The sequence below is a fragment of the Tursiops truncatus genome, chromosome 3 (genome assembly GCF_011762595.2).
Source record: "Tursiops truncatus isolate mTurTru1 chromosome 3, mTurTru1.mat.Y, whole genome shotgun sequence".
NCBI lineage: Eukaryota > Metazoa > Chordata > Mammalia > Artiodactyla > Delphinidae > Tursiops > Tursiops truncatus.
The window spans coordinates 132,497,426-132,512,346 of NC_047036.1; the positions used below are offsets into that span (position 1 = coordinate 132,497,426).

The 14,921-nt window shown below is 44.0% G+C and overlaps 1 protein-coding gene across 1 annotated transcript in view; it reads left to right on the plus strand.

The window, feature by feature from the left end:
* Nucleotides 1-14,921, plus strand: part of CYFIP2 (cytoplasmic FMR1 interacting protein 2) — a 131,567-nt gene that overhangs the window by 34,174 nt on the left and 82,472 nt on the right. Inside the window, exons 9-13 of the mRNA XM_033853510.2 lie at nt 1,156-1,260; nt 3,386-3,477; nt 5,296-5,413; nt 7,827-7,946; nt 8,476-8,601. Coding sequence (XP_033709401.1) covers nt 1,156-1,260; nt 3,386-3,477; nt 5,296-5,413; nt 7,827-7,946; nt 8,476-8,601 — 561 coding nt within the window. The remainder of the gene's footprint in view (nt 1-1,155; nt 1,261-3,385; nt 3,478-5,295; nt 5,414-7,826; nt 7,947-8,475; nt 8,602-14,921) is intronic.

Genomic DNA, 14,921 nt, shown 5'->3' on the forward strand with positions numbered 1-14,921 from the left:
AGTAGGTTGCTAAACCCCAGTCCACCAAGCATCCTTAGATGCTGCCATCAGATTCTCAGGCCCTTCTTTTCTCTTGCCTGCTTTTAATCCTCCCACGTCTCAGCTTCCCAACCTTCTTCCCTCTCAGTTCTCTGCCTCCTCAACCTGGACTCCTGCACTGCTCAGTCTCTGCAGTTTGTTAGTGAACTCAGATGCCACCAGGGAGCGCCTTCTGCCTTAAATGGAAAAGTCTGGTGCACACCCTGCGGAACTGCAAAATGCAAACGCCCATCCTCTAGTCCACTCCCGTAGGTGTCAGACGTGACTTATCCCCAGTCACATAGCAATTGTGTGCTGAGGGAAGCTGCTTTCAACCTAGGTATTCAGGCCTCCTCAGGCTTGCTGTACATTTGACAAAAAGAGCAAAAGAAGCCAGCATTCAGGAAAGTATTATATGGACTGGAATGTCAAGAATCAGCCTGTCGACCTGCTTATAGGGCATTGTCAGGCAAAAATGTGGTCTTTTTGTTAATGAAGTCACCAATGAGATTCCTTGGGAATCTTTGTTGTAGTTTCCTTGGAGAAAGGGGTGAATAGTTTCACATCCATTTACCATCTAGTGAGTATTCGTCAAGTGCCTGCGATGTGCTGGGGCCCAGGGATGCAGCGACAGCACCACTCAGTCCTTCCTCTCAAGAAGGATCTAAGTGCCCACATGTTGTTGTCAGATCCCGGTTCAGATCCTGTCTCTGCAGCTTACTAGCTGTGTGACCTTGGCAAGCTGTCTAACCTCTCTGTGTCTCCAATTCCTCGTCCGTAGAATAAGGTTATTGTGTAGAACTTGACTCATAAGATTGTTGTGAGAATGAAGGATGACGCCTGCTAAATCCCAAAGCACAGACTCTGGCCCATGGGGGAGGACTCAAGAAGTGGCCGCCATGGTAATATATGAAAGAGTCCTCTGCATTTCTTCACAGAAATCAAATTTCTGGTTGAAAGTAGACCTATGGGTCTCTTCCCCCCCCACCTTTTTTTTTTTTGAAGACACATGGGTTTTTGTCACACAGTGTGTCACTACAGGGGATATGAACACAGACACAGATCTGCTGTTTTTGGTTTTTTGAAACTTTTCCAGTGGATGTGACTGGCTTCTGGCTCTGCCTCTTCTCACTCTAGGTCATGGGTTTTGGTCTCTACCTGATGGATGGAAATGTCAGTAACATTTACAAACTGGATGCCAAGAAGAGGATCAACCTCAGCAAAATCGATAAGTTCTTTAAGGTCAGCACCTGGGGCTGGGGTTGGGCAGGGGGCCAAGGGGTGGTCTCTCTGGGGAAAGGAATGAAATGAACCAGCAAGTAGTGGGGCTTGTTGACTGAACTGTAGCTTTAAAGACCCCAAGAGGAGGCGAATAGAATGTTAGGGCCTCCAGCTGCCCTGGGTAGAGGAAGCTACACTATAGAAGGCATGTGCCTGAGTCTCAGGATTCAGCTGGGATTCGGCCGGGAGGCTTTGTGATTCTTTCCGCATACTGCTTTTTCCCTTTTCTGAAATCCCTTGCCATCTAAAGAAAGAGGTGCGTCCCAGAAGACAGAGCCTGCTTTAATTTTCAGTATATATTAGAGCCCACAGAAGCAGGAGGAATAAAGACTGGATTTTACATTGATTCACATTCGCAAACGCACAGCCTCTCCTGGCCCACCAGAGGCCCCTCACTCTCCGTGCCTCTGGGCAGAATGCCTCATCAGCGTCCAGCCGACACTCAGTCCATCCCAGTGCCTCAGAGATTTGATCTTCTGCCCCAAATCTTTAACAATAAAACCTTGTGGTTTGCCTTTGAGGTTTTCGCAAAGGGGTTTTCTCCTGTGGAAGTGAATTCCATGATGTCGGTGTATTCTAGCATCAGGCATTTCAGGCCTGGAGTGGAGCCTCTGAGGTCAGACACGGGAAAACCAGGCTTCAGTTAAAAGTGGAATCCCTCAAAGGTGTGGCCAAGCCTGCGTCCCACTGACTCTTGGAGGTTAAGAGGGAAATAAGTCACCCAAAGGCATCCTGTGGCTGGGCTTGGCTTCTTTTTGAAGCTGAAACTTTGACTTTTCTCTGGAACTGCCCATAGTGAAAACAGAGCTCATCTTGGGAGAACTGGCCAAATCTCCCTCTGCCTTAAATCCGCATGAATGAGATGGGGGTGGAGTGGAAGACCGCAATCTCGCCTCACAAAGACCTGGGTTTTAGTCTCGCTCTGCCATTTCATAGCTGGGTGACTTTGGGAAAGTCACAGAACTTCTCTGAAACTGAGTTCCCTGGCTCGAAAAACAGCAATGCTAAGGGTGTCTACTTTATGGGGTTCCCTTGAGGATTCAGTGGGCTCACATAGGTCAGTCAAAGCCCTGGGTTATAATCCCAGCTCCTTAGCTTCTAGGAGTGATTGAAAACAGTCACTTCAGCTGTCAAAGCTTCAGTTTATCCATCTGTTAAATGGGAATGATACTAGTACTGACCTCACCCAGTTATTCTGTGGATTGAAATACTGTTTTCTGATTTGCTTAATAGACTATTTTTTAGAGCAGTTTTAGGTTCACAGCAAAATTGAGCAGAATGAACAGGGATTTCCCGTATACCCCTTGCCTCCACTCATACACAACCTCCCCCATTGTCAAAACTCCCCAGCAGAGGGGTACATTTGTCCATGAACCTACATTGTTGGCACATCATTATCACCCAAAGTCCGTGGTTTGCAGTAGGGGTAACTCTTGGCATTGTGCATTCTGTAAGTTTTGACAAATGTATAAAGATCTATATCCACCATTATGGTATCATACAGAATAGTTTCACTGCCCTAGAAACCCTCTGGTTTTGAAGGGCTTGGCACAGTGCCTAGTGCCTAAGAAGCAGACAGAAAATACCAGCCTCCTCGCCATTACTCCTGGTCTTCGGATGGGAATCGTCTGCCCTTTGGTGTTAGGTGTTAAAGGTTTCAATCACTTCACGTTGTGGAGTTTCTCAAGAAGGTCATGCCCAGCCAGTGGCATCTGGGCACCCACTCGCAGAGCTCAAAGCAGCGAGGATCCTCGAATCCAAGGAAAGTTAGAGCAGAAAAGACCCTGCCCTGGGAGGCAGACCATCTGGTCCTCATTCTTCATCTGTTCTGCCTGCTGGGTAACCTTAGACAAGTCACTTTGCCTCTCTGGGCTCAGTTGCTGGAACATAGGGATGGTTGGAGGCACGGGAGGACCTCTCCTCTGGCTGGGGCTCTTTGTGGTTCCAGGGTCACATAGTAGCATCTTTGGAAGCAGAAACTGGGGGTCATCCCAGAGGCACACACGGAGGCCTGTCTCCCCCGGCAGAAGGCAGCCACCTGGCCCCTCCCTCCGTGTCTCACGCACTGTATTTGCTTCCTTTGCAGCAGCTGCAGGTGGTGCCCCTTTTCGGCGACATGCAGATAGAGCTGGCCAGATACATTAAGACCAGTGCTCACTATGAAGAGAACAAGTCCAAGTGAGTGCCTGCCGTAATGTCTCTCGGCTCCCCCGAGGATGCCCAGCCCGGGCAGGGGGCCGAGGGGCCACTTCAGCCCCTCCCCCCTCCCCAGAGCCCTGGGCAGGTGGATTCTGTCCAATCACTGGCGCCTGGCAGAGGGGAGCAGTGGATGGTGCTCTGAGCCCTTTTGCACCTGCCCTTTGCTGCCAGGGTTCAAAAGTGCTCAGAGCACAGCCCCGCCCCTTCTCTGTTCCCGTGGTGGCCCACACCGCCTGCAGGGGAACGGCAGGAGTCCTCCTTCCCCTGCGAAGGGGGAGGAGTGACCGGCCCTCAGTGGTCAGGCAGAGCGAGATGGCCTTGTTCTTCATCACACTGGTTCTCTCTTCAGGTTTTGTGTCCATGCTGTAAGTATGCCATGGAGGGTATTGTTCCAACGGTTCCAACTGTGAAGCGGGTTGATGACCTCTCCTTATGTTGTTTTATAAACCACCACTCTAGGTGATCTGAGCTAAGATCTGGGGTGTCAGCACCTCGTAGAAGTTGGGGGACATTCGGCTACAGTCTTGGCCACCCCTTTGATCTCTGACCTTGTTAAGGAGGTTTCTGCCTGCATCTCCATACAGAGTGGGGCCGACCATCCTTTAGTCAGGGGTGAGGGTATTAGGGCCTTAAAAGTATGTAACTGGAGTGTCCTTGAACTCCACCAGCTTTGAGCCACAGCAGGTGAGTCTTGCCAGGGAAAGCCGGTTTAAGTCTTTTCATAACCCGGTGGGTGCTGGTGTATGAGGAGGTCTTTCAGGAGAAGCATGGAGTCCCGAATGCTGAACTCATTTCTTCACTTTTCCCTGCGTGAATTCTCGGCCACCTGAGGTTGGCTGGGAGTGGTGATGTGACCAGGATGGTGGTCAGAGGTTCAAGTGATGGTGTCCCCATCCCTACACAAGGACCTCAGAAGGAAAGTCATGCCAAAGTATAGGCATGAGGAAGTCTGTCATCATTCTGAGTATTCTCTGGAGCGCCCTTTCAGAGCTCCTTTTGAAATAGTAAATTCTCTCCACAACGCATATCTGCTTTGTTTGGTGTCCATGCTAATCTGTCCACTGGGTCACCCGGCACCGGATGGCAGAGGACAGTGAACGGGGTTGTCTTTTTTTCTCTTGGGGAAGGAGAGTGAAGATTCTTATTCATTCATTTCCTCCCCAATTTAGGATGTTCTCCCAAAGATCTCTTTCAAAAAAGTTGAGGAAAGAGTTGAGGAGAAAGAAGAGAGGAAGGGGGAGAAGATGAGAAAGAGAGACTTTCAGAATGGCTGTGGTTTTCCTCTCCATAGAGAGCTTCCGTGTTGCCAGCTCGCTGTTGAAAAAGAGGCACAATCCCTTTAGTTTTCCCCAGTCCCGCCCATAGGCCCCCTCCAACGACAGCTTCAACCACAGGACGTAGTGCTGCCGGGGTCAGTAGATAGGTTTGGGAGGTTGCCCACCTTGCTTTTTCTTTGCTTGGATTCCAGTCCTTTGCAGCCCTAGAGAGGCTGCAAGTCCCTCCCCGCTCACGTGACTGGTAAGTACTGTGGACACCCGTTATCTGGAAAAGCCTGCGATTGGGTCTTAGAGGAGGCCAGCCCCAAGCAGGAGGAGAAAAGGCTGTTCCGTTCAGCCTGCAGTCCCCACAGCGGGATTTAGCAGGCACTCTTGCTGGTAGCTGGGACACCTCTTGGTCCACGCAGGGGAGCCGGCCACGTTGGCCAAGCACCAGGAGCAACTAGTGAATGGAAGGAGCCTGCCCCACCCAGGTGCCTAAGGCCAGGACCCACTCTGACCCCCCTGATTTTCTGCCCAGGTGGACATGCACCCAGAGCAGCATCAGCCCCCAGTACAATATCTGCGAGCAGATGGTTCAGATCCGGGATGACCACATCCGCTTTATCTCCGAACTCGCTCGCTACAGCAACAGTGAGGTGAGTTCGCTCTGGCTGCTGGGATGGAGGCCCGTGTGGGCCCAGGGTGGGGAGGGGTGAGGACCGGCCAGAAGAGAGGTGAGATCATGGAGAGTGGAGGAGTAAGGGAATACACACTGGTGGCATGGATTTTAGAGCCAGATGGAACTGGGTGTGATTCTGGTTCTGCTGCTGACCTTCACAAGTTATTCAACGTCCCTGAGCCTCAGTTTCCTCATCTGCAAAATGGAGCTAATAGTATCTGGAAAGGTTCATTGAGAGGATTAAACAATATGATGCATGGAAGATGCATTGTGCCTAGCAACTAGTAACAGCCCAGTAATCGTTAGTCTGTGCATGATCTAAACCGTCTCCACCCTGGATGGCAAGAGAAACAAAGTTCTGAACAATCATGGTGATAACACCATCTAAATATTTTTAAACTACAATTATAAATAATCATTGTAATAGGCCAGAAAATACAGTTACCAGCAAAATAAGGTCATAAAAATCTCCTGTGATGATCCCACTAATTACATTTTTACTGGCACTGGATTTTTCTTTTCTTCCTTTTTTTTTTGTAGGGAAGCATGATCGGTGCACAAACCTCAGGAAAAATACAGATAGGCAGAAGGAGGGAAAATCAGTCATGTAAAATCCTTCCACCCAGAACAACTATGATTAGCATTTGGATGTATATATCCTTCTGGATCTCTTTCTGTATAAACCCTTCTAATGAATATATATGTTGGTTTAATAAATATAGGTCTCCAAATTTGAATTCCCTTATTACCTGGAGCTCCTGGAAGACTCTGCACTACCACGCATGTGCCCACTGGCTCCACCATGTGGCCAATGGCCATAGTTACGCTTTCCAAAACCCAAACTAGGGAAATGTCTTTGATCCAAGGGCATCATATTTGAAATGAGAACAGCCAGATAAATGCAGGTGGTGTGGTCATTAGATGAGTGGCCCACATTCTCAAGAGGGCTTCTGGTGGACATGGACCAGGGTCAAGCCCAAACCTTTGACTTCCTTAACTGTATGTGACAATGAACTGAACATAAGCTATGGGAATAATTTAAGTGCTGGGGACCCCTTCATTCCTTGTCCAGTTTTGGTATGATCTGAGAATGAGTCTGGCTCAAAGCTATTTTTAGAATTATACAGCTTATACATGTGTATGTACAGACCACTCTCAGTATTCACAGCAGTTATATTCTATAAAGTGGCCGTCAACACTAAATCAGCAAGTACTGAACCATCACTCTTTGAGAAAATACAGGGGTAGGTTCCTGTGAGCTTCCGATCACAGTGTTTCCATCAGCTGGTTTTTAATATATAACCTTATTTTACATGTGCTTCTGCTTAAGGACGCCTTATATAATATATATTGTTGATTTGTTGGCGTTAAATCACAGCCAACAACACTATAATTCATGCCTGAGCAAAGCTTATCTAAAATACATATTTTCTCCATAATGCCCATCACAGCCTCCTTTCTCATAGGGGCATAGACAGAGCATCAGCCCTGTGCTTGGGGGCCATTTAAAATAATGAAATCACCATTAAAAAGTATAAGAATGAGGAAAATGGGGCACTAAATAGACCAGGAACGGGACACTTGTGTACAGTAGGAGCCGAAACAAGAGCAGAGAGTTGCCTTGTTCAGCCTCAGCTGGGAACATGACTCAAATTTTTTCCCACTCTGCACACGTCTGAATCTGACCATGAAAGCACTGCAAGGATTGATCTTGAGGTTACAGATAAATTTTAGTGAATAGGGAAATTCACAGATACAGAATCCACAAATAATGAGGACTGGCTCTATATGTATATCTATACACATACACATATATACACATATATCTATGCATACGCACAGTATACATACATACAGTATTTCACGGTGGAATATTACATGTTCAAATAGATGTTTATCTTCACCAGTGCTTTTCAGTCCGTGAGTCATTTCTAATTGAGTTGTGAAATCAATTTAGTTGCTTTCTAATTAGCATTTTGTTATGAAATGGAATAAAAAATCAGAGGAAATCTCAAGTACTGAGCATAAAGTTGTTTCGTGAAAACTGTTCATGCCTATATTGAATACCTCTAAGTAGGTACGTGTTCCTGAGTTAGTAGACAGTATGCACTTCCTACTGTATATCGCAGACCCAAAAGTCTGAAAGGTGCTGTGCTGCAGTCAACCAGGGTCGTTGTGAGTGGGCGCCTGGCGTCACACCACCTGAATTTGAACCCTCAATCATTTACAAGGCATGTGGCCTTTAGCAAGGCATTTGTCTGAGCCTCAGTTTATCTGTCAAGGGGTATAATAACAGCATCTCCCTTGCAGTGTTCTTGGGGGAATCAGTGAAATAAGGTAGAAAAGTGCCAGGTGCGTCGACAGTGAGGGTGACAGCTGATGTTCCCCAGGTGGTGACGGGCTCCGGGCTGGACAGCCAGAAGTCGGACGAGGAGTACCGCGAACTCTTTGACCTGGCCCTGCGGGGCCTGCAGCTCTTGTCCAAGTGGAGCGCCCACGTCATGGAGGTGGTAGGTGTCGCAGGGCAGAGGGTCTGCCCCTTCCCGGCCCCCTCCATCCTGAACTCTCTGTTCACTTGGAATCTGTCTGCGCCTGCCTCTCTCTGGCACTCTATTTTTTAAACAGCTTTATCAAGATATAATTCACACACCACACCATTCACCCATTTAAAATGTAAATTTGTTAATTTTTAGTATATTGCCAGTGCCGGGCAGCCGCAGTCAAATTTAGAACATTTTCATCACCTCAAGAAGAACCCGGTACAATCACCCCCTATTCCCTATCCCTGCAGCCCTAAGCAGTCTCCTTCTGTCTCTATGGAGTTCCCTATTTTGGCTGTTTCCTATGAGTAGAATCGTATCATATGTGGTTTTTGTGTCTGGCTTCTTTTACTTCACATGTTCAAGATCCCTCCATTGTAGCACAGATCAGTACTGCATTGCCTTTTATGACTGAGTGATAGTCCGTCGTGTGGACTCACCCAATTTGGTTGATTCATTCACCTGCTGATGGACGCGTGGGTCTCTCCTCTCACCCCAGTACTCCTGGAAGCTCGTTCACCCCACGGACAAGTTCTGCAACAAGGACTGCCCGGGCACGGCCGAGGAGTATGAGCGAGCCACCCGCTACAACTACACCAGTGAGGAGAAGTTTGCCTTCGTCGAGGTGGGTGCTGACTCCCTGCTTCTCCTCACCCCCCCCCCCCCACCCCCGAGGCTGCTCCGTGTCAGCAGCCGTAGGGCTTCCTGGAGGGGTGCTGGGCCGGGCGGCAGCCATGGACCTCCTGTGCATGCACTTCCCTGCCCCCTCCTCCCACCCGAATTCATCTCTGCCCCAAGTTGTTCTTTCAGAAGCGGTGAGAAATGCATTCTGTTCTTAGAATCCCAAAGAAAGAGGCACTCTATTAGACCAAACAGCAGGGACAAAACACGTGGCCAAAAGAGATATAACAAATGCCCAGACTGAGGAGTGGTTGGAGAACTTCAGATCGAAACTAAGATGAGGTAGAATGCTGACCAGTCAGGATAGTAAAGATCTAGTAGATTGGTGATGTCTGTTGCTGGTTGAAGTGGGATGTAGACCTTCTCAGGCCAGTCCACATTTTACAGGCTTTCTATGAGGGCAAGCTGATCATCTGTATTCGGATTTTTAACGGGCATACCGTTTGGCACATATATATCTCAGGGGAATAAGCCAACGGTGCCGAGACGTATATATAACAGACATTTATTGCCGTATTGTTTATAATGCCAAAATATGTGAAACAACTGAAATGTCCTTCAGTACGGACCAGGTAAAATAAATAAAGGTACAGCTATATCATTGAATACTATGCAGCTACTAAAATGGATGTACTGACATGAAAAGATATACACCGTATATTGTTAAGTTAAAAAAGAAACAGGTTAAAGGGCAGCATGTAAAATGATGCCATTTCTACCAAAATTAATATACTTTTGCACATTTGCTCAAAATGAAAGGACATAAGTGTATATGTTTATATATACCAAACCATTAACAGTAGTAATTTCTAAAGGGAGGATTCTACTTCCTGCTTTATAACCTTCTGATTTGGTTTTTTTGTTTGTCTGATTACAAAAAGATATGTCTGTGAGGGTGACGGAGCTCATTCTTGCTGGGTTATGAGTGACAGCTTCCTCTTTCATGACTCTCTGAAACCTAGAAGTCAGAGACCTGGATGCTGCCCCCGGACCCTTCATCTCTCTGAGCCTCAGCCTCTTTATCTATAAGATGGAGCTGATTATCTTTACCCACTTCCATCCCAGCATTATTGTTGAAAATCAAAGAGTCATTACCAGAGATAATGATGTAGATGAGCAGTGAAGGCTATAAAGCGTCATACACATTAGGGGTTAGAGTTGCTCTTTAGCTGATCTCCAGGCTGTACTTTAAAGAACTGAGGCTCAGTGGGGTCATTTCAGGCAGGTACGTGTTCCTGAGTTAGTAGACAGTATACAATTCCTACTGTAAATCACAGACCCAAAAGTCTGAAAGGTGCTGTGCTGCAGTCAACCAGGGTCGTTGTGAGTGGGCCCCGGGCGTCACACCACCTGAATTTGAACCCTCGATCTATTACAAGGCATGTGGCCTTTAGGAAGGCACTTGTCTGAGCCTCAGTGTATCTGTCAAGGGGTATAATAACAGCACCTCCCTTGCAGTGTTCTTGGGGGAATCAGTGAAATAAGGTAGAAAAGTGCCAGGTGCGTCGACAGTGAGGGTGACAGCTGATGTTCCCCAGGTGGTGACGGGCTCCAGGCTGCACAGCCAGAAGTCGGATGAGGAGTACCGTGAGTTTAAAATGTAAATTCATTAAGTTTTAGTATATCGCCAGTGCTGGGCAGCTGCAGTCAAATTTAGAACATTTTCACCACCTCAAGAAGAACCCGGTACAGTCACCCCCTATTCCCTATCCCTGCAGCCCTAAGCAGTCTCCTTCTGTCTCTATGGAGTTCCCTATTTTGGCTGTTTCCTATAAGGAGAATCGTATCATATGTGGTTTTTGTGTCTGGCTTCTTCATGTTTTCAAGGTCCCTCCATTGTAGCACAAATCAGTACTGCATTTCCTTTTTTTTTTTTTTTTTTTTTTTTGCGGTACGTGGGCCTCTCACTGCTGTGGCCTTTCCCGTTGCGGAGCACAGGCTCTGGACACGCAGGCTTAGTGGCCATGGCTCACGGGCCCAGCCACTCTGTGGCATGTGGGATCTTCCCGGACCGGGGCACGAACCCGCATCCCCTGCATCGGCAGGCGGACTCCCAACCACTGCGCCACCAGGGAAGCCTGCATTCCCTTTTATGACTGAGTGATAGTCCGTTGCGTGGACTCACCCCATTTGGTTGATGTGTTCACCCGCTGATGGTCGTGTGGGTCTCTCCTCTCTCCCCAGACAGATTGTAATCACACTTGGCATTGAGCTGAGTGGTCCTGACCTCCTAGCACTTCCATTGCAAATAGTCAGCCTGGAAGACAGTTGCCCAGTCATCACTGGGCGAGAAAGTCCTCCTCAAGCCTATTTATATAAAATGAGACTTTCAGTCAAAGAGGACATACAACTTTGTAAAACTGTTTATACCTTTCTTTCTTTAATAAAAGCAATACGTAGGCACCATAGGTAGTTTAGGAAATGCTCCTCTCAACCCCACTCCTACACTCACCTTCCCACAGTCTCAGAAAATCATCCAACTACAACCACCAGTGGCATTTTCTGTATTTCCTTCTAGTCCTTACTTTACATTGAGAGGTTTTATAATTTTTATTTTGTTAGTAAACCATGTAAAAATAAATTTAAGAAAAGTAATTCTGGGGGGTGCGGTGGTGGTGGTGGGATGAATTGGGAGATTGGGATTGACATATATACACTAATATGTATAAAATAGATAAGTAATAAGAACCTGCTGTATAAAAATAATTAATTAAATTAAATTTTAAAGAAAGAAAGAAAAGTAATTTTACGTGGCATTAAACAACACTAAAACAAGGCAAAAATATTACAGTAACCTGCACCACCTCACTCCTCCCTGAGTCCCAAAATAGGAAACATCTTTTCACCTTGTCAAGCTATTTCTTCTGGTATTTATCTCTGTACTTCCACTAACAGCCTGATGGGGCTGTTCCCTGGTTTTTCAATTTATGGCATTTTCTATTGATTTCGTACTTTGGGAGAAAACAGTTTAGTTCTTTCATCTCTACCTCCCATTTCCACCCCCAATACACCCAATTCCTTTCTCCTATCTTCCCAAAGTGGCAATTTAACACTTTTTGGTTAAATTAACAGTTGCTCTGTATTACTATAACTGAGTAACTGTTCATTGCTGAGTCATGTGGTCTAATATGAATACATCTCTTTTCTGGCACAGCTTTTGCCTTTTTGTTTGATAAGTTTTCTATGATCCAATAAAAAAGGAGCCCTCAAACATACCAATGTAAAACTTCCTACGAAAGAGCTAATCACAATCATTATTTTATGAATTTTATTACTCTTTTTTTTCCTTGGAGCCATTCCCGCTGAAGCCCCTTTTCCTTCTCTCCAATCTGAACTGATTTGTCTCTAGATCTGTTGTTCAGTTACTGATCTGAGATATCTCATCATCATTACCCTGGGATTCCCTTTGTCCCTCTCCTGTATTGGACCCCAGGGCTGACTCTCTCTTTATATTGGTGGAGTATATCCTCCAAAGCTTTCTAAGAAAGGGATTATGGAGGAAAATATTTCTGAGATCTTGAATATCTGAAAATGTTTTACTTCTAAATTCACTCATAGTGAGTGGCTAGAGAGTTTTAAATTGTAAATAATTTTTTCCCAGAATTTTGAAGGTATTATTCCATTGTTCTCTAGCTTTTAGTGTTGCTGCTGAAAAGTTGGATTCTAGTCTAATCCCTGCTTCCTTGTTATTTTTTCCTCTGTATAATTTTTTAATAATCGCATTATTGAGATATAATTTATATATAAACAAATTCACCCTTTAAAGTGTACACTTATTTTTAGTATATTCAGAGCTGTGAAACCATTACCACTGCCTAATTTTATAACATTTTTGTTATCCCCCCAAAAAAACCCATACCCATTAGTGGTCATTTGCCATTCATCCCTTTCCCCACCAGCCTCTGGCAACCACTAATCTACTTTCTGTCTGCATAGTTTTGCCTCTTCTGGAGATTATATTTAAATGGAGCCATATAATATGTGATCCTTTGTGACTGGCTTCTTTCACTTAGCATGATGTTTTCAGGGTTCATCCATGTTCTAGTATATATCAGTACTTCATTCCTTTATGATTGAATAATATTCCATTGTATGAATATATCATATTTGTTTATATATTCACAAATTTGGGTTGTTTCAACTTTTTGGCTATCATGAATATGCTGATATGTACATTCATGTACAAGTATTTGTGTGGAAATATGTTTCATTCTCTTGTGTATATACCTAGAAGCAGAATTACTGGGTCACGTGGTAACTCTACGTTTAAAAATTTGAGGAACTGTAAAAACTGTTTTCCAAAGCAGCTGCACCATTTTACATTTTCATCAGCAGTGTGCGAGAGTTGCAATTTCTTCATATCCTTGTCATCACTTATGGTCTTTTTGATTTTAGCCATCCTAGTTGTGAAGTAGTTTCTCATGGTGGTTTTGACTTGCATATCCCTAATAACTAATGATATTGAGCACCTTTTCATGTGCTTATTGGCCATCTGCATAGCTTCTTTGGAGAAATGTCTGTTCAGATTCTTTGCCCATTTTATTTTAGGTTATTTGTCTTTTTATTTTTGAAGTATAAGAGTTTTTATATATTCTGTATCAGAAAAAGCTAATTAATTTGCCATGGTTACCAGGAAAATAGGGACTGTTTTCTAAAATGCAGCCACATTTATGAGCCAAAATGAAAAAGAGGAAAAAATTTTATTATGCATCTTGTTTCCCAGAACTGGTATATTTAAAAATATATCAATATTCAAACACCAAAAGAAAGAGTTTTTATATATTCTGGATACAAGTCCCTTATCAGACATATAATTTGAAAAAATTTTCCTCCATTCCATGGATTGTCTTTTTACTTTCTATATGGTATCCTTTGAAGCACAAAAGTTTTCAATTTTGATGAAGTTCCTTTTATTTTTCCTTTTGTCACTTGTGCTTTTGGTGTCATATCTAAGAAACCATTGCCTAATCCAAGTTCTCAAAGATTTACTCCTATGTTTTCTTCTGAGATTTTTATAGTTTCAATTCTTACATTTAGATCTTTGGTCATTTTGAGTTAATTTTTGTATATGGTGTGAGTAGGGGTCCAACTTCATTCTTTTGCATGCAGATGTCCAGTTGTCCCAGCACCAGTTGTTGGAAAGCGTATTCTTTCTCCATTGAATTGCCTTGGTACTCTTGTCAAAAATCAATTGACTCTAAATGTAAGGGTTTATTTCTGGGCTTTCAGATCTCTTTCATTGATCTATATGTCTTTCTATATGCCAATACCATACCATTTTGATTACTGTAACTTTGTAGTAAGTTTTGAAATTAGGAAATGTGAGTCTAACTTTATTCTTTCATTTTCATCTGTAGAATCTTACAGTCTCATCTCTTTATCACAGTTTTTCTGAAGTTTCACTGTAAGGCATCATGATAAGGGCCTTTTGCATTCATTGTTTGGGACACTAAATAGGCCATTGCAGTGTGGAAATACAAGTTCTGTAGATCTGGGAAATTTTCTTGAATTTTAATTTTGATAATTTCCTCCTCTCTGTTTTCTCTGTTCTGTCTTTCTAGGTTTTCTATCTATCAGATGTTGGATGCCCAGGAGTTAGTGTCTAATTTTCCTATCTTTTCTGTCTTATTGCATATCACTTATTTTTGTTCTGCTTTATGGGATATTTCCTTAATTTCAGTTTTCAACTCTCTTAGTATTTTTTATTTTGCCTATAATATTTTAAATGTCCAAAAGCTCCATCTTGTTCTCTGAATGTTTCTTTTTTTTTTAATCGCACCCAACTCTTGTGTCATGAATGTGCTCTCTCCACGAGAATATTATTGTTTTTTTCAATGAGCTTTACTAAGGTATAATTTACGTTTGGTAAGCTGCATCCATTTAAAGTGTATAATTCACAAAGTTTTGACAGTTGTATATATACCTGTGAAACCAAAAACACAAGATGCAGAACATTTTCGTCTCCCTTTAAGACTTCATATGCCATTTGCAATCCATCCTTCCCTCCATCCTTGGCCCTAAACAATCACATTTTTTGTCACCATAGATTTGTTTTCATTTTCTAGAATTTTATTTAAGTGGAATCATATAGTATGTATTTTGTGCATGTGGCTTTTTCACTCAGCATAATAATTTTGAGATTCATCCACATTGTTTCTTGTATCAATAGTTTGTTTCGTTTCATTGCTGAGTATTTTTCCATTGCGTGGCTATTCTACAATTTGTGTATCTATTCAATTGTTGATAAACATTGGGCCATTTCCA